The sequence below is a fragment of the Solea solea genome, chromosome 5, assembly GCF_958295425.1.
Source record: "Solea solea chromosome 5, fSolSol10.1, whole genome shotgun sequence".
In the NCBI taxonomy this organism is placed as follows: Eukaryota; Metazoa; Chordata; class Actinopteri; order Pleuronectiformes; family Soleidae; genus Solea; species Solea solea.
The window spans coordinates 30,463,327-30,483,866 of record NC_081138.1 but is presented as its reverse complement, the minus strand read 5'-3'; the positions used below and the strand labels follow the sequence as shown (position 1 = coordinate 30,483,866).

Genomic DNA, 20,540 nt, shown 5'->3' with positions numbered 1-20,540 from the left:
GATTTGCTCAAACAGCACCAAGTTTTCAACGTGATATGTCAAGTCTCCATGCCCAGATTGAAAGGCTTATGAAAACATGTGTTATCATGGCATCCAAAAATGGATTTTGAATGAGCAAAATGTTGTATTCACTTTCTGTGCGTTTCTGAGCAACAGAAAGACACCTGACCTCCTTCCATCCGCAGCAACATTGTCTACTGTAAGGTCTTCTGAAGAAACCTTCCATGTTTTTCAGTCTCAAGATAAAATACATTCAGTTTTGAACCACAGTGAAGCCTCTGTTGGCTGGTTTATGTGGACACAGAGGAGCAAATGTAAAAGCTTGTGTCGTCTGCAGTCTAATCACTGTTGGCCTTTGGTCATTTCATCTCATTTGCGGACACATTGTGGTAAATCAGGGTGTTTTTTTTAACTCTCATCCTGAGCTTCCTATTAACCTCTCCACTCAATTACGCAGCTTTCTTCCTCCACACATCACACGCTTCATGGAGCAGCTCAGTGTAGACGGGAGTGAAATGTTGTAATCAAGGTGTCGGTCAGACTCAGTCAAGGTTCAGTCAGGTTTTCTCCGTGTGCGAGGGACAGAAACTTCAGCAGAGAAAATGTGCATTTCTGTCACTGTTGTTAACCCTTAAGACTTCCTTTAAAAAACTTACAAATTTGTTCTGAGTGGGAGAAAATGACACCTTCCCAAATACCGCAGTAAAAAATATTATATATTAATATGTTTTTCCACTTTAAATTAGTCATTAGTTTAAAACTACTTCAGTCTGAAATATACATATCAAATATTAATAATATTTTAACCCTTTAAAGGCCAGTTTGTTTTTTATCGAAAAAAAACCTACAGTAATTTCCATAAAATACATTTCAAGGAGAATTTGATAATAATTATTAGGCCCTGTGATGGGTCAATGATTGGCAAAAACATTGATTTTGAAGCATTGTCATATATATTTTTTTAAAAAACATACTAATTTGTTCTTAATGGCAGAAAATGCCACCTTACCAAAAACTGTTGTACAAATATTATTAATATACAAATAAGCCAAACTTCACAGGCCTGATGGTTTTCTGGCATCCATTTAGTTCTGAGTTCTTCTCAGAGTGCATCTCACGGCTTTCATGAGCACACACCGACGTGACCTTTGCGCAGAAATTGTTAATGTTAACACAGATTTAAGAGATTATTTTTTTAGGCTAAAAAAATAACAACACATTGCAGAAAATACATTTTTGCAGTGTATAATAATTAAAAACATATACACATAAATCCTCAGTTAAAGGCTGGCAAAATTCTGCAAATTTATTTGGCAAACCCAGTGGGTTCTGACCCAGTTCCTGCGAACATGTGCTTTTTCTTTTTTTTTTTTCCCCATCTATACCCACTCACTGCAATCTAAATCACATTAGCTGCAGTGGACAGATGCTACAGACAGAAGGAGTGTTTTTTTTCTACAATAAACTTTAAAATCAAACTGACCCTGCGGCGAACTGACTGAGCCAGTTCTGTGCCGGTGTTCTGTGGTGGGAGGAGAGAAGAAGAAGAGGAGCAACATGAATCCAGCAGCAAACCTGCACACTTGATATTTTATATGAGAGCACACTGTGTGGTCGGCTGCCCACCTGCTCAGAGCAGGTTAACTGCTCAGGGCAAATCTGCTACATGGTATTTTTCACCCCCCCGCCCCGAAAAAAAACGTGAAGACAAAAACTTTACTTTTTTCCGCATAGACCTTATTTTCCGCAGAAATGATAAAATAGACTTTTGGTTTGGCATTTCTGGACAGTAGTTCTGTGGGTTCAAGCAGCAGCAGGACAACAACTTTCAAAGCTAACGTTATTTGTAGAAAAACAGACATCGTACGTGCAGTTGGGGGTTAATATAACGCAGGGTTCCCACACCTCAAAATTAAGGACTTTCCAGGACCAATTCCCTCAAATTCAAGGAGCAAATGTGCTGACACAGATTAAGATGGGAGGGCAACTTGTAAGAGCCACTTTGCCCACAATGGTGTCCATCTTTATTGATTTGCAGACCTAACCCCATAGAGAAAAGCCAGTGCTTTCAGCTCACGGGAACACAGGAGCAGCTGGTCTACTGCTGCCTCGTGTGGTCACTTTGAGTCACTTTGGTGAATCTGAACAAAGGTTTACCGACCTCAAAGTCACAAAATAGCACATTTGAAGTTACTGATGGAGGCAGCAGTGGAGAAACAACTCCTGTGTGCAGTGATGTAAAATCGCCGTTTTTCTCTATGGACTTTGGTGCGGGAGATTGAGCGAGTTTACAGACTTCAGTTTCCTGTCAGGAAAACCTGCCTAACAGTGAGATGAAGAAGCAGTGAACAGATTCTTGAGGTAGCTGAGGTGCAAATGCTCTCACGGGGACACACACCCACACACACACACTTTAAGTTAGCCAAGTATTTAGGCCCAGCACATTCATCTGGCTCAGTCTAAGTGACAGCTCTCGTCCTCCTCATGCAGCCCACGTGTCTCCTGCTCCTGGCAAATGTGACTGAAATGTATTGTTCTCATGTGAGGATTTAGCGTCGACACATACGGAGCTCAGCGGAGACAGAAGAGGACGCGAGGTAGCGTGGAAAGAAGGCCGTAAATTAATCATCATAAATCTTACAGCGGGGGAAAATGCCGTTATTGCAATCATGTTTGATTAAGCGGGGAATTTTTTTGAATGGCAGTAACAAATGCACTGGGATTTGGAAATCATTACAGAATACAATGATGCAGACGAATTAGACAAAAACAGCCTCATTAGAAGGTATTGTGAATTGTGTATTAACAAAAAAAAACAGGAGGGAAAACAGCGTTATGGAAAGGACAAATTCAACCACTGAACCTTGTGTGGATGACTTCATATCACAATAAGTCAGTGTCATTATGCATCCTTCACCTTGGCCTCTGTGCTCTGCAGCTGAAGTCACAGTCACTTGGGGGGGGGGGGTTAAACATATAAACTGCTTTATATGCTAAGCTGCATATTTATGATTTAAATGTAATTTTATGACATGCAGCAGAGGGCAAACAGGCAAGTGGGCTGTATATATGTATATACATGTATACTGTATATGCAGAATATTTAATATGTATTCAATTAGAATGAAAACATCCTGTTGTGGCACCTTTTTGCTGCTTCATTTAGGTAAAAATCACAGACTCCCATGACGATCCTACAAACCTACATTTATTATTATGTTCTTATTAAGGTTTGAATTTAGAACACAGGTGTGACTTCGACACTCTTATTTGTCTTAATCAAAATAAAATGGAAATTTTTACATGTCATTTAGCAGACGTTAATGACCATGATGTCTCTGCACACAGGGGTACTGGTCTAAACCACTGAGCCAGCCCACCCCCATAGAATTAGGAGCAGCGAGCAGCCACACTGAGTAGCGCCCGGGGAGAAATGGGGGTTGGGTACCTTGCTCAAGGGTACCCCAGCCCTTTTTTTGACGTGGTGGGGGCTTGAACCCTCCAGTTAAAAGCCAAGTTCCCTTTCCACTTGGCCACGGGCTGCCCAACGTCACCCAATGTTTGTTTCAAGCTTATTATCTTCAGCACATCTATTGGTATTTTTATTTAAAATGTAAAAATTGGTGGCGTTTGTTTCAGTTTGAACTAAATTTTTCAATGTACCGAAGCAATGACTCACCTCCAAATGTCGCTTCACTTTGTCTCCACATGGTTCACAGATGGTTTTGTCTTCCTAAAGCCGACATTTCGGCCTCTTTCCTGGTGTGTCCTAACCTCCGTATCTCGCAGAACAACTGACGAACAGCTGACGAACAACTGATGAAATGCTGACGGATTGTGTTAAAGCTGTACTACGTACGTACTACTATGAGTGGGGGCAGAGACGTTTCACAGTAGATGAAGCTTATTTAGTTTAATTTAGTTCAAGAAATTTCAAGAAAGAATGGTTGACACTCATTTTCCAGCTTTTTACCGTGAATGTTCTTCTCTATGCAGACGATACACTTTCTGTCACAACACCTTAATTAGTCTTTTAAGAGTATTTTTTTCCTACTGCAACTACATCACAAAAATACATGCTATCACGGTGTTTATTCCTATATTGTGCACTCAGTTATGTGGAGAAAACTGTTGTGAGTGCATGTTGATCGGATGCTATTACCGCCGGGGTGTGTCCTTCATCTATTATGTATTCTCCCTGAATCATCCTCATCAACCTCGGCGTGACCTCCTTAATCTTCCTGACACATCTGTGTGTTTGTGTTAGTCTGACCTTGCTACAGCTCGGAAGTTTTCCCTCCCCTCCGCTCTCTGCTTGCCGAGCTCTGTGCTCTCCTTTCTCACATTTTCTGATTTCCTAAATCCTCCAAAAATGCCATTCCAAAGAGAGCCATTACCCGTTACATTTGTGCTAATGATGAAACATCTATATTGGAACGTCACTGCAGAACACTTCACCCTCAGGATGCAGGAGAGTTTCGCAGACAGTCGTCTGGGAAAAAACCTGCGTCCCCTACCTTCTTGCGTGGCTGAGTGTGCCAGCTGTTCCAAGCAGAGCAAGAAAATCCCACATGCTTGAAAAACAACTGTTCCTCAACTTTAGCAAAACAGAAGGAGCAACAAAGTTTGTGGAACTCTTTCCCACGCTGCCCATCAGCCACAACCAGCTGACGTTTCGATTTAGGGGGAATGGAACAGATTGTTAAGTGGCTTTGGACGCTCACACCCGGTCTGACCTTTAGACAGACACCACAGCTGATTCTGTGCCCGTGGCTAAAGCACGAAGAGATTGAGACGCATTTGAGACGTATTTCAATGCAAGAGAATTGGGCTAGTACTTGGAAGGTTATTGGTTCAAATCCTGGGACAGGTCAAAGGCTAAGGTGCCCGTAATCAAGGTACCTAACTACCATTGCCCCCAATGCTCCGATATGCACAGTTTATGTGTTTGCTACTGACTAATGATGGGTTAAATGAAGAAGTAACATTCACTATCACTGACTGGTGTGTGTGCAAATATAATAAATTCTTTATATCATGTTTTTGGGGATGGGAGACCATGATAAAGCAACAGCCCTGGTTGAGAATTGGGGTAAACCATAGACACATGGAGAAAAACAACGATTCACTCTCACGTTGCAGTCAGTTTTAAGTCTCCGGTTTACCCAAGCCAATCTGCATGTGTTGGAATGTAGGAGGAAGCCAAAGTACCTGGAGAAAACCCACACGCTCACAGAGAGAAGCATTAACCTCCACACAGGGAGATTCTAAAAAAGTGTTATATTCTGGAAGATCCAGGCACAGACACAGTGTGTTGGAAATAATGACATTCATCCTAGAATGACATATGGTTCAGAGCTGTTCAAAACGAACTTAATACACCTATTGGATGCTCCACAGCAGCTCCCGGCCAAGATATTTGTGTCAGGTCCAATTCCCACAGCAGGAAAAGGAAATTAATCTTTCGGCCACTTGCTTCTATTAAATACTTGGCTTCCCTCTGCAAACACTGCTCAAGAAGTGAGCTTCAGTGACAAATTCAACCTGGTTTGGAAGCAACAGACTGTTACAGGAAGGAGTTGGTTTATTTAAACAGAGTAAAAGTCCATAGGCTTACTGTCAACTTAATCTGGAACCTTTAGCACCATAGGGGTGGAATTTGTCAGCAAAATACGAGAGAAAAAGAGGAAGGTTTCTCTAGCGAAGTCAACACTGGCTCTCTGTTCCACTCTCAAGCTGTTTTCAAACATAAACTCTGGATAACGTCCAGAGAATTAAGTCTGGATGTAAGAATTTATCCATCCATCCATTCATCCATCTCCTACTGATGATCCGAGGTTGGTTTGCGGGGGCAGCAGCTTGAGCAGAGAAGCCCAGACTTCCCTCTCCCCGGCCTCTTCGTCCGGCTCTTCCCGGGGAATCCGGAGGTGTTCCCAGACCAGCCGAGAGACATAGTCTCTCCAGCAGGTCCTGGGTCTTCTCAGGGGCCTCCTCCTAGTGGGACGTACCCACAACAACTCACCAGGGAGGCGTCCAGGAGGCATCCATCTGGCTCTCTACTCTGAGCCCCTCCTGGATGACGAAGCTTCTCAACCTATCTCTAAGGGAGAGTCCAGACACGCAGCGAAGGAAACTCATTTCGGCCACTTGTAGGGTTAGGGTACGTAGGTTAGAACAGTATGGTCATGTTGGGTTTGCTCTACAGATCCGTCTGGCAGCAACACCATTTTGGCCAAGTAGAGAATCTCTAAAACTCCCCTCTGTGATTGGTTCGCTTTTTTAGAGGTTCCCTTTTTTTTTTAAAGATAAAGGGAACAATATACGTCGCTCTATAAACGTCATCCAGATCATTGGTCTAATCGGTTGTAGGTCTATGCCGTTGCGTATGGAGGTATTTCGATCTACGTCCATTGGTCACGCCTTTCCAGACACATTCACATCTTAATATGGGACTGAATCGCTCAGGATCCAGGTCTGAACAGAGCGTCTGATGTGCCTGCTGTGTGTTGATTGTATTATTCACAGAACTTGTAAACGTCCTGGAAAACTGTGGACTCACACAGCATGTGACACATTCTACACATAATAATAATACTGATGATAATAATAAGGGAAACATTGTAGACCTCATTATTTCCACAGGTCCACACATGTCTCAGGTTGTGGTGACTGATGACTGTGACTGTTGCCCTTTCAGATGCTGATTTGTTGTTTTTTTTTACTTTAAATTGACCATCACTGCTGAGAGCAACACAACAGAGCTGTTTCTACAAAAACACCTGCATTTCATTTACACCCGCTTTTTTCACCTTTTACAAAAAAAGGTGAAAAATCAAAGTGCATTATGTCATCTCTATACGCATGGTTCTCAAACTGTGGTATGTGTACCACCAGCTTCCTGTGATAAACCAAACTAAGGCCTTAAATAATTTACTAACAATATGAATGTAACAATAACCAGTAAATGCTTAAATCCAGGGTTTTCCACAACTGAATATTGGCGCTTTTCCACTATACAGTCGACTCGGTTTGGAATCATTTTCCATTACTTCACAGTTCCTCCTCATCGTGGGAAAACTAGTGACTTGACTAAAGCAGTTGTTTTGGGTGTAACTGAATCATTAGAATCAGTTTTGTTCACAGAATCGTTCAGTAATTCCTGAGAAATACCACTGAACGTGGTCGTGATTTGGCTCACGATCTCCCGGCTTTCAGCATTGCTGTCGCTAAATCCACCAGACTCCTCTGTTAAACACGGACATTTTAGAGATTTTCCTTTGCTATCAACGCATGTTTTCAGTCTCTTTAACTTTGATCTACAGTTGGGCAATGTTCGCTTTGATTCTTGTGTCGGACGTCACGCTCATGACTCTTTCAGTGGCGACACTCTCTCTGTCGACGTCACATTTCGTCTCAGCTCGCTTGGAACCTCGTCAAAGCAGGTACTAAAAAACATACAGTCGAGCCAAGTCGAGCTGGAGATGTGTAGTGGAAAAGCGCCACATGTGACCATGATACACCGTGATAACAAAGCTCTACAATGTATTTTGCACACACAGACAGCACCGCAACATGTCCACAGGTAAAAAATGGATCAGTGCAATGTTTTACGACTATGTTTAACGTGAGACAAATAAGACAGAAGTGCAATCAACAGTAGAGAAGTAGCAGAGTTACAGAAATAAGTAATCACTTTCCAGGAGCCACTTCAGAGCCTCTGTGGGCGTCTGTAATTGGCTGCGTGTGGAGCTCAGTGTGCACTGAGATTTAACCACAAACAGTCCAGGTCCAGACGAAGCATGAGCAGGTGGAAAACTGAGCACTCTGGAGAAAACCATACATTCACAGAGAGAGAGAGCAAGTAAAGTCTGAGCAGTGAGAGCTCGGCTTCCAGCTCACATACAGTGTTATGATTTACAGCCTTCACGTGTGAATCCGTTACACTGCCAGAAAAAAAACGTCTACAAAACACAATTTTGGACCAGGTCCATTAATGATAGGGATCTCAGTCAAAATAAAATCATTTCCCAGGAAGTGGGAACAGAGTCGGGAAGAACAGTTTACTGCTTATTAGATAATCAAACACTGGAGGTCGTGGATATAATGAGAGTCTCCGGGGAAATAAAGTTGTTTTTCCAATTTTGCTGTCAAATGAGGCAATATTTTAACAGTGCATGCTCCGATGTTGGAGCTTTATACTGCACTTCACCAACAATTCAAATTTTCTACTTAAAAAAACAAATGACTTTCACACAAATTAACTGCAATCGTGAGGAATTAAAACCCTGTGCACGAGTATAAAATAACAGGGCGGCAACAGCAACTAAATGAATCATCAGCATCAGTTTTCGGCTTCTGTTTTTTTGCGAAATATTAACAAAGAAATCATTTTGGTTTGAGGACAAAACATTAACACACAACATCATCACTTCTAGGTTTTGGATCAACATTTTAGGGACCAAACAAGTACTCCAATAATCAAATAAATAATCGACAGATTGATCGATGATGAAAATAATCGTTAGTTGCAGCCCCGCTGCCAATCCTTTCCAAATTTAGCCTCAAACACGTGTGAACTAGACGTCTATTGATGATACTGTAAAATAATGTGTTCAAATACCTGAAAACAAATTTAATAACTGAATGTGATGATTATCGGCTGCACCTTTTCCAATGATGTCTCACGATCACAGACAAACTTTGTGTCAGAGCAGATTTAAGTAGCATGTGACGTCAATACCACAATACCTAAACACTGTGTCCCGGAAATTACATTTGATTTGATACATTTAATTTACTTTTTCACCAACGTCAGAACAAACCATTTTTCCACCAATTTATTTTGTGTGTTATGTAGGGTTTTGTGTTTCAGACGAGGACGCGCTGACCTTTGGAAGTGTTCGAGGATAATTGAAAAGGCCATCTATCATTTTTAATGGATGAGAAGTAATTGCAGGTGTTGTGCACTTACATTATCTAACGTCACAATCCTGGACATGCGGTGACATAATGGTTTTAGAATTCGTTTTCCCTGTGTCTTGAAATGTGATAATATCACGTGTATTTTCTGTGATGTTGTGCTGAAGCTGTGTGTCATTTTTAGCTTTTGTTTATTTGAAGAAAACTGGTAACTGCGTTTGTTTGCATTACATGTGCAAGAAACACGAGATATCATGAAGGTACAAATTTGTTTATGTGATTGATTCATGATTGGGAGTTTTCATGAATCAATCCATCAGCGTGGGTTTATCTGTACGTCTGTCCTTCTGTCAGCAACTTCCTTTTTGAAGGATTCATCCCAATTTTTCTGATATCTCGGTAATCACCCGAGTTTTGGTGAGAATCGACCCACAATTTAAATGTAACATGGTTCAGTTCAAGTTCACATGTGTATATCTCAGGGTGAATTGTGTCATGTTTATGTAAGATGGTCATAGTTATAAGCAGGTAAATGTCTATACAGATTCTTCTGGATCCCGTCGATCAAAATTTAAAAATTTAAAAAAGGTGCTGGTATGAAAAACACAGGCGACAAAGTCTTTAAGCCTCGGTGGAGGTCTGAGGTCTCTGAGTGATCTTATATTCCGTTCCATTACTTGCACGAGTAAACACAAATTATAGAGCCACCACAGGTGTGTGTGAGTAATGTGACGTGAAAAATCACTTTAGCGCTGATCTCATTGTGTCTGCGTTTGTTCCTCACGTCAGTCGCTCAATCCAAACCAATGTAGTTTCATATTCGTATTATAGCTGTAAATGTTCAGCTGTATATTCATTTTTTTCTTGATGTAACAGCAGAACACTTATATGCTCGAGGAGTTAGTGATAAAGGTAAGAGTTTAAAATGCTATATGGTACATTTTCATGGCAGAGTGACTTGTAATAGTGTGCTTTTATTTCCAATCTGTGCAGTAACTGCCTGATCCTGCACCTTGTGACTTTGGTGAGCTGATACTGTTTCCTGTGAGAAGTGTTGTGCTGAGTTTAATCAGAGGCTTAAACGGCCAGAAGAGTAATGCCAAAAAATGTCAAATAATACCAATGTTCGTCTCCGATATTCAGCGAGGACAGGGGGGGGGGGGGTTGCTGCGTTTGATAGAAAAATATCACTTGTGATTTAGGAAGCTGAGGATGATGAGGAGTGTACACCAAGTCTCAGTTCAGCGAGTGGGACGGCGCTCGCCGAGCTACGGTCAAGTGATTGATGGGCTCCGTTTTCTGTGCTTCAAAAACCACTTAACCACTAGAACTCGCGGTGCGACAGAATTCCACAAGCTGCTGTTGCTAAGCAGAGGTTACACTGTGATGCTCTTTATGAAACTTTTTTTCCTGGCGGGTCGTCAGTCCCGTGCACCTTCACACAAACAACAATGTACCTCTATTTTTAATTATTCATATATTTGTACTGGAGCCTCAGGAGTGTAGATCTGGGGCAACATCCAAAAACAATCTGCGTCCATGCGAGAAGCCCCGAAATTACACCGGGCGAGTTTTTCAGACTCTTTTTTGTTGGGGAGGCTCTGAAATGCTGGTGTATTGTGGACGATAAATCCAGAGCAGAAATTCGACTGGACATGATGAACCATTGAAAACTGCATTGTTGAACAAAACAACTGGGGGTTTTCAAACCGCTCTGAAATGCTGGGGCAATGTGGACGGGAGGTAAATCCAGAGCAGAATTTCATTGTTGAAATTGGGGCTACATCCACCTGAAATTGGGGTTACATCTTCTATGTTTTCTATTGAAAACTGCATTTTCAAACACAACAATCTGCGTCCATGTGAGCAGCCCTGGAGTTTTCAAACTGAAATGACACCAAGCAACTCTTTTTTGTGGGCCTCTGAAATGCTGGGGTAATGTGGACGGTAGGCAAATCAGGAGCAAAATTTCAGCATTTTCAAAAGAAAATGGTGTAATATGGATGCAGCCTCACACTGGAGCGTAGATACCGCCGACATGATGACCAAACAAACCAAACATGAGGACCAAACAACCTGAAATTGGGTTTACATTCATTCATAAAAAAAACAATCTGTGTCCATGTGAGCAGCCCTGGAGTTTTCAAACTAAAATGAATCCAGCATAGTCCTTCGTACTCTTTTTTTGGCTCTGAAATGTGGACGACTAGTTGAAGCGCAGTATTTTCAAAAGAAAATGGCGTAATGTGGATGTAGCCTGAGACTGGAACCTCAGGAGTGTAGATGAACCAAAACAACCTGAAAAATCTGGTTTAGTTTCTCTGGGAGGTTTTCAAACACCACCTGGAAGATCCATGGAAGGTGCACCACCACAGCACTGAAGAAGTTACATTTGCTCTTACCTGCAGTCCTGGCGTGGGTTGGCCACGTATCCTGGGAAAGCCCCATCCGTGATGTCCCGGCACATTTTGCTGTCTCTGTCTGAAGGCAGCAGAGTCCCCGCTCGCACCATCAGACCCAGACAGTGGTCAAACGTGTTCCTCTCCTCTGGACCGTCCTCCGTGAAGAAACAGTGGCCCAGCACGTCGTAGCCCACCACGTTCTTTACCTGGGAGTGGAGAAGACATTCTCATGGTGAAACTGATGCAGAACAAAGAAAGAACTCTTGTGCTCAACCCCTCCTTTACCAAACATGTTGGGAAACTCTGAAGGCCATTGCTTACCAGATTGCTTAGTAAACTCTCTCACTCATTTTCTATGGCTTTAACCTCCACATGAGGGTCAATTCAGAGTGTCCAGTTAACCTAATCCCCAATTTTGCATGTTTTTGGATTGTGGGAAGAAGTTGGAAGACCCTGCGAGAACCCTCACGTAAACGGGGAGAACATTCAAACTCCGTGAGGCAACATTGCCTGTCACTGTACTACCATGTGACCATCTTAGTAAGCTATCACTTCAAAAACATTCAACACTCTGAAAGGGTTATCAGTTCGGGTTGCTGAGGAAACATGGCGGTACAAGATGGTGGGCTCTGTAAAGCAAAGTCGTTGCTTAACAAGGCTTTAAAAAAATCTATTTTAAAGGAATAACACACTTATATAAACACAATCATTGGTTGTAGCTTCCATTTCTGCTTGTAAACCTTCATAAATGTTGCACACTGAAACTTTAAATGAGTTCCATTTTCAACAACAAGATGGACGCCGCCAAGTCTTTGGAGTATAGAGAACTATAAAACAGAAGAGGACAGACGGCACTGTGTTTATGACTTATTAAATTGGACACAAAAAAGACAGGAGTGCTAAAAAGACACTAAAAGCTACAGCTGTCACTTACTGCTGACGCTTGGAGCAGCCATCTTGAGTCGTAAAACTTATGGTACGAGGAGTTTGTACAAGTTTGTGCGAGTTTGTACGAGTTGAGGACTTGGGATCGCAACTTCAGGGGTATTCCTAATGAAACTTCCTACTCGTCTCTGTGAAATGACGACCGCTGGAAAGCACTGTGACACTGATCACGGCCTTGGCTTTCATCCCAAATCGAACCGGTGGTTTCGTAGCCTAAATCAAAGTTTTTCTTCTCCTTCTTTTGGCTTCTCCCGTTAGCGACCGCCACAGCGGATCATCAGTCGTGTCAAATGAACCTTCTCTGTGATCCTTGGTCCAATATGATCACTGTCCCTCCTCTGCACACGACCAAACCATCTCAATCTCGACTCTCTGACTTCATTTCCAAACCGTTTGGCTGCTGAGATACTACAATTTATCGTTTCTTGTGTCTTCCGTCTGATGTTTGCCTCACACTTCGTCTCATTTGCGTCGTGAAGAAGTGACACTGCGTCTCTGCCGTCCTTCTTCTCCGGGCACAGACTTCGGAGTGAATTCTATTTCCTAAGATGACACTTTAATCATTCTAATGAAGGTTCACGACGAGCATTAGCTGTAAATGCCTTTTTATGCCTCCACATTTTTGGCCCCATTGAACATGAACATTAAGGACCTTACTTGGCAGCGTTGGCTGACTTCCTGCTGACTCCCCCGCTCACTAATGGCTTTAGATTGTGACATTTGTGAGTCGCCGCCGCCGTCGTCGTCGTCCCGCCCCCTCACATCCCGCACCCCCCAGAAATATAGGCATTGTTGTTTTTTCTTTGTCGTTTCACTTGTAATGAGTTTGAGAGAAATAATTGGCCACTTACTGCTCTAATTACTTAAAGTGCACGGAACGGATTGCTGTACTGTACATATCACGGTACATCGAAAGCAACAAAACACATTTTCACAAGCAAACTTCTCGTGTTCTTTCATTTCATTCTTTCTTTCTTTGGACATTTTGGGTTTATTTGTTAGAGCTAGAGGAGGAAACTTATGTTTGTAAGGCCAGAGCTGAAGTGTGTAACTGTTCAGATTATAATCCCTAACCTATGAAAACCACAATTTGTAGTTTCTACACTTGCAGTCACAGATACACCCGTGGTCTAGTTGCCGCAAAAGTCTGGGAATGACATCACGCTCCAAATTTAAGAGCTAGTTCTGAAAGCTGGAGCATAGTTTACACTGTTTCTTACAGTACGCTGCGCTTTATGTGTTTCCAACTGTTTACCACGCTGTCACACAGCCCTTTCTACGCTGCTGCTCTTAATCTGTGTGCATAGAATGCAGAGAAAAGCAGACTACAACACGTTTTTTCGTTCTGCTGTCACTGTTCACAGCAGAGTAACGCAAACGGTGTGTTCATTGTGTGTCAGCGTTCAACCTTTTTCTTTTCTTTCGTGACTCTTTTCCAAATCAATATTTGAGACGTGTGAAACACAATTTGACTGAAATGATAATCAGAGTTTTTGAATGTTTTTTTTGTTGTGAAGAAAAGGCTAAAAAAGGGGGAAACGTTCACTTAACCTTTCTACTCTGAGGAGGGAACCCCCGATAAACGAACCAAAACAACACTTTGAGTCGAACTAGCAAATCTCAAACTGACTAAAACAAGATTAGCCCTTTAACACACCTCAAAATGTCCTTCTGGGTCAGAAAATGTCCTGTGAGTTAAGTGCTTTTGCCCATTTTCCCAGAATAACTTTCAATATCTGGCAGTTAAGATAGTGTGTTGACAATTTAAAATGAACGGAACAAAAAGTTGGATTTAAAATGACATTTGTTTTGAGTTTTTGTCTCAATGTCCAAAAACAGGTGGAAAAAAATGGAAACTACGTTCAGGCGTTTTTCCAACTCTATCCCCTCTGGCATCAAACACGCTGATTCGCCGGCTTCCTGCAACAACAGCACAAATGAGGGGACGAAACAGATGCAGGTGAATCACACGCGAGGCTGTCCTGACAGAGTAACCTTAGGAGGGAACACAAGAAAACGACTTAAACTAGACTAGAATTACAAGACTTTTAGTCGACTAAATATGACAGTGTTAACGCTAAAACAGGCGCTGAATGCTATCTGCTACTTTTAATCAGATGGGTTTTCAGAGTCCTGTGTTGGAGTTTGTGAGGTTGCTCCAACTTTCCTCGCAGGATTTGCGACACAACGTGGCGCTTCAGTGGAGAATTCTGACAATAAATTCACAAATTCCGACGTCCAAATACAACTGGACAAGCACCATACATCAGCAATCTTCTGATCAGGAACTGAATTAAAAGAAGAACTAAAGCGTGGTATGAATTTGAAACTGACCAGCAGTCCGTTGGAGGAGTGGATGGTCACACATCGGGAGAAGGAGTGGTGGATGGACAGATCGCTGACGAAGGTGGGCGGGTCGTAGCCTCCCCTCTCGTCCACTTCTCCGTTCATGTGGAAATGGACGGGATAGTGTCCCATCGTCTGCTGGCCCATGTGCAGCAGCTCGACCCCCGAGACGTGAACGGCCCTGAAGCCTCGCTCCACCTGAGGACGGAAGACACACAACGTACGGTGTATTATCTCAAGTTATTTCAGCCAGTTTCTCCAGAGTTTTAACAAACGCAGCCGCACATCGACTTAGTCGGACGTTCACAGCAGCGGGAGAACTTCTGGAGCATCGAGGTGAAGAGCTAGTGTTTGCAGGTCATGTGTGCAGGAGGCAGCACAAGCGCCCACTCGTTGCTCAACCCAAGCAAATGATGAGAAAACATAAATATAATAGTAGATAATAAGTATATAATATAATATGTAGGTATATGAATCCACACAAGGCAACATGGTAGATATTTACACACATTCTTCATTCTTATACCTCTGATAAATCATTTCTTTAAAGTGCTTTTGAAAATGAATTTGATTTTCTGTGAAATAAATACAACAGAAGTGATATTAACGATAAAAGTAGCCGCCGCGTTCGTCTTGGAATCCTAACTCAGGTTGCTCTGACAGCCCGACGGGCCTATATTTTTATTTATTTTCATTGTGTAATGTGAAATATTTCCTATTATTCTAACTAAGGAAAAACACACGAGGACGCCTCGTCCCCCCGGAGCAGCGTCCGTGTCGCAGGTCGTCCTTGGCCGAGACGAACCTCAGATTTTAAACATATGACAAGACAGTCGACCTTAAAAAGTGACTAATACGCTCTGTCTTACATAAGTGAAAGTGGAGAGAGCGAGAGCGATGACAGGGATGGACGAGCCGGAGTGACAACAAATAAAACGCCGTGAGACAGATGAGCTGAAAGGACATTTTTGAGGAGGTCAAAAAAACATGAGTGAGCAGAAAGAGTGATGAAAAGCTGCTCTGTCCCACAGAGCCACTGTCTCCACGCGTCATAACTGTTTCTTTTTCTGACTGTAACTTGAGCGGAAACTAATGACAGTCTTTGAGAAGACGCTCTGGTCTCCTGCTGTTTGTCAAACACTGACTAAAGAAGAAGAAAAACAAAGCAAGGAGCAAACGCAGCTTCATGTGTTGATGCTACGCTTCGATCAAACATCCAAAAATGAAAAATAAAAACACATGGGGACGGGACAAACTGGATTCTGATTCTTAATGTGTCCATCTCAGTTGACTCTCAGTACGTTTACATGCAGAGACCGAGTATACTTGACCCTGTACTCCGCCTCTGTAGGTGGGCTAACGTCAAACACTAATGCTACAGTAGCTGCTAACTAAAATTATGATGCTATGTAATTTAGCTACAGTAGCTGCTAACTAAAATGATGATGCTATGTAATTTAGCTACAGTAGCTGCTAACTAAAATAATGATGCTATGTAATTTAGCTACAGTAGCTGCTAACTAAAATAATGATGCTATGTAATTTAGCTACAGTAGCTGCTAACTAAAATGATGATGCTATGTAATTTAGCTACAGTAGCTGCTAACTAAAATGATGATGCTATGTGATTTAGCTACAGTAGCTGCTAAAGTCAAATGCCAATGCTATTGCATCTCGCTACGGGAGCTGCTAACGTAAGTGTTTAGTTTCAGTCATTGCTAACGTTAAAAACACTGATACCACAGCATCCAGGCACGGATTATACGGATTATCAATTATATAGTTTATTATGGATAGCAGCTAGCAGCTATGGTGGCTGCTAGCTGCTATCCATGATGCTATCCATGATAAGCTATAATTGACCCAGCGCCAACACAACTTTAATCACACATGTCGGTCAGGACGACAGTTTTACCTTCACGTGTCCACCAAACGTGTCAAAGTCGAAGAACTTGCAGGCCTCGTTGCCATAGCAGCCGGGCTGCATCTCACCCCGGAGGAGGATGTTTCGACTCAGCAGGCCGACCTCTGCCCTCATGTCCACGCCGTCCACCTCCTCGCCCATGTGGACAAACTGGGCCTTACCTACACACACACACACACACACAAGCAAGAAATATTGTTTTTCTTTGGTTGCACTGACCAATTTGGAAGTAAAAACATACTAAATAGCCACTAGGGGGCGACTTCCACTTGATTTCTAACACCAGTAAACATTTTACCAAGGAGTTTCAGCTCTTCTTCAACATAATATGGTGTCAGTTTTGTAAATGATGTTCTTATTTAGAAGAAAACATGACACCAGCGTGATTGACAGAAAATAAGACGCAATTCTGAAGTTCTGGTTGCAAAACATCAACATACAGGCGGCCACATCGTGATTCTGGACCTTTTTAAAACTTTAATTCTTATGTGTGACATCTTTATCGGTTGCTCCAACACCAAAGCCCATAGAGAAAATCAGCGATTTTACGTCACGACACACGCAGGACTTATCGATCCACTGCTGCCTCCATCGCTAACTTTAAATGTGATATTTTGTGATTTCAGTCTAAAATGCTTAGTTCGGCTTTACCTCAGTGACACAAACTGACCACACGGGGCAGCAGCGGACTGGCAGCTCCTGTGTCCCTGTGGGCTAAAATGGACACGTTTCTCCATGGGCTTTGGTGTGGGTCTGTGAGTGGTTCCAAACTTGACTTATTCTTAACCTTTCAGAGACTCTTGTGTTTCCTCGTGTCAACACAGGGGGGCGCTCACCGCGCAGGCAGCACTGACCTCACACAGCAGCACTGTCACTTTTATACTATTATTAGAGCGTGCATTTACCCCACGTGAGGGACAGTGACAGAATGAAAAGACTCCCGTCGTGCAGCTGGCTTTTTTATTTTTTATTTTTTATTTTTTGATGGATTTAACGAGCTGCCAAAGTTGTCAGAGTCAGAAACAATAACGGCTCAGAAACAGTCTGAGGTGGTTCAAGCACATGTTTTTCCTTTTACTAAGAACACTGAGACACTTAGAAAGCTTTAACTTCTAACCTCCCCCCCACACACACACCCACACCCACACACTCCCTACTAGTTTAAAAGCTCCTCTAATATGTATTTTTGCATATTGCCGCTTACAGAAGGCCAATTAAATGTCTCGGTGAGTGATGGCGAGGCTGCGGAGAACAAAGAGGAGCGAGTCAAAAAAAAAAGAAAGGAGAGTGGAGGCAGAAGAAGAAGAAGAAGAAGTCTGCAGACGTGATAAGAGCGCTGTCACTCACTCCTACACGTTCACACCCTGAACCTCACAAATGTGCCGATTAGGAGAAAACAAAGTGAAGGAAATGTTCAACAAGCGCACACTGAGAGTGATGCTTTAGGTTTTCTCTGAAGTGTGACTGTGTGAGGTCGCCGTGAAAGAGCACGAGAGTGGGCAGCACGCAACTTTTCTTCTGCCTCTGTTTGGGCTCCACGAAGCGTTTGTGCGTATGCAGCAGCAGAGCAAGGAACCACTTCCTGTGTGCAGCACGAGAATGACGCCGCATAACGTTAGATCAGGGTCGTCCAAACTTTTTTTTTTGGATTTAATTTTGCATATGTATATATATATATATATATATAAATTAATTGTAATGTACAACTAAATTATAATGCATTTTAAATCATGATTGACTCCCCCTGACACACAGTATAACGTTACTTCAGTAAAGGGCCACGTTTCGTGCTTCTCGACGGCTCCTGCTAACGGTCGCCGTTGACGTGGCGGTTTGTGAGTTTGCAGACGCCTCATCATCATCATCATCGCTGCTGTAGTGAAAGACAGCGGAAGAGCTGCGCTGCAGAGACAGTCAGAATCTGGCTTTTATAAAAGAGCTAAATGTCAGGATGGAAATAGAACAATGCTAAATACTGCAGCAGCGACTCCAGCTCCAGGCCATCGATCCACTCCACAACATTTATTTTCCTCACCCATCATCATCGTTTAATGCCTTTTAGAACTGTCAAAAGTTCAACATGTAAAAACCCCGGCACTTGTTATTAGACGCCAACTGATAAACAGCCCCGGGCTGTGTGTGTGTGTGTGTGTGTGTGTGTGTGTGTGTGTGTGTGAACCGCTCCCGTCTGAACCTCAGGAGCCGAAAAAAGAGGCTATTATCACAAAAAAATGCTGCTTTAAAGAGGCACAAGTGCAAGAATTAATGAAAAGGATTATCGCCGGGGAAGGGGGGGGGGGAGAACGACAGGAGGTGTGAGGAGCAGTGTCACCCTCAGGCTCACAAAAACAGGATTTCCACTTTGGACCTTGTGACGTCAGACGGGTGAGGAGGAGGAGGAGGGAGGAGGAGGAGGGAAGAGGAGGAGGAGGAAGGTTTAATGGACCTGATCCTCTGACACTGAGGTTTGAAAACAAACAGACTCCATTCAGAGCTCTGTGTGAACACACACGAGTTTCAGTTTGTTAAAAAAGACAAAATTAAGTTTGTTTTAAAGGTGTACATCTATATGTATATATATATTTGTTTTGTACTGTTTATTTTGAATATGCAAATAGTACAAGGCTTCCCGATTATTACTAAACAAATATAATCCTTACACAGCAAAATGTAGAAGTGACATTTTGGAAGCAAACGATCACTTACGAAGGGTGCAAATCGCCAAGATGGACGCTACAGAGCCCTGGAGCAACGCACGGGTCCGGGAACTTGGCCAGATGCACGTTAACGCCTTCAAAAATGCGTATATAATAATAATAAACACGGATATAATAATAATCTGAAGCATAACGATAGGTTATTTAATGGTTAATAATAAATAACCATTAAATAAATGTAAGTGTGTGAGTGCAGGTTCTGATGAAGCTTTAAAAATCGACTTACTTTTGTTACACAACATCTGAACGTGTGAGTCTGTTTTAAAGGTTATTCTGAAAGTGAATGAAAAACACATTATTTCACAGTGACTGGTGTACTTTGTGCTCGGGCCACTTTTCATTTGCTACGACTTAAACTGCTCCTCCACGTCTCTGCTTTCATCGCCGTGGAAACACTTAGCAACAAAGTGGTTTGTGTTGTTTGTGTTACAAAGGCAAAGTCGAGTCAACACAGTTTGCTATTTCAATTTGGAAGAAAAAGTCTTCAAAATGAAATGGAAAATGTGGCCGTGGACAGTGTGTTGACGAGTGAGCGCGTCTGTAACTAACTCACTAACTAACTCACTAACTGACCCACCAGCAGATGTATTTTATGACTGGATTTTATGATTTTATGTGAATACACGGAGGTGAACACTATAATACGATCATATGGCATCCCGCGAAATGTATATTAGGTTTTATTACCTTCATAAAAACAAAATCTGCTGATGTTCTTTCAGCTTGTCACTTTACGGGTCACCACAGCTAATCCTCCTCCTCCTTCTCCTTTTTCTTCTTCTTCCTCCAAATGAATCACATTTTGAGGGCCTGAACATACCCTGAACCGCATGTGACGGCATCAATCCTGGTGAAAATGTGCGCGCGAAAGTCGATTTGTTAAAAAAGCGTGGAAAATTGGATGTGGGAGGGGCTAAAAACTGATGCAAAAAAACCAACTTCTATTAGGTCATCGGACTGATAACACACCTTGAAAAATTGCTTCACAAAAGACCGGACCCTGTACAACGAACGGGACTCATATCACAGCTGCACTTTAACATGTGATAAGCCACTGCTTCTCTCACCTTGGACCTTGACCTGATTGGATGAGCAAGTAGGGCAGGGCAACAACGTGAACTCTTCAGCCTGGTGCATGGAGAAGTCGGTACTGGCCACCACCACCTGATCACCCGGGCCCCAGCCCTCCGGTCGGTCATCGAGCTCCAGGATGCTGCTGTTGGACGTCATGTCGATGGACAGGGACGCCTGTGGACGAACTGCAGGAGGAAGGGGACGAGAGTTAGA

The 20,540-nt window shown here is 42.6% G+C and overlaps 1 protein-coding gene across 5 annotated transcripts in view; it reads right to left on the bottom strand.

Moving 5' to 3' along the window:
* LOC131459309 (cell migration-inducing and hyaluronan-binding protein-like) overlaps positions 1-20,540 on the bottom strand; it is a 161,932-nt gene that overhangs the window by 20,963 nt on the left and 120,429 nt on the right. For all 5 annotated transcript variants that reach the window (XM_058628971.1, XM_058628972.1, XM_058628973.1 and 2 more), the window contains 4 exons: positions 20,321-20,512; positions 16,528-16,697; positions 14,601-14,810; positions 11,322-11,527 (listed from right to left, as the gene is read on the bottom strand). In XM_058628971.1, the coding sequence (XP_058484954.1) occupies positions 11,322-11,527; positions 14,601-14,810; positions 16,528-16,697; positions 20,321-20,512 (778 nt within the window). The remainder of the gene's footprint in view (positions 1-11,321; positions 11,528-14,600; positions 14,811-16,527; positions 16,698-20,320; positions 20,513-20,540) is intronic.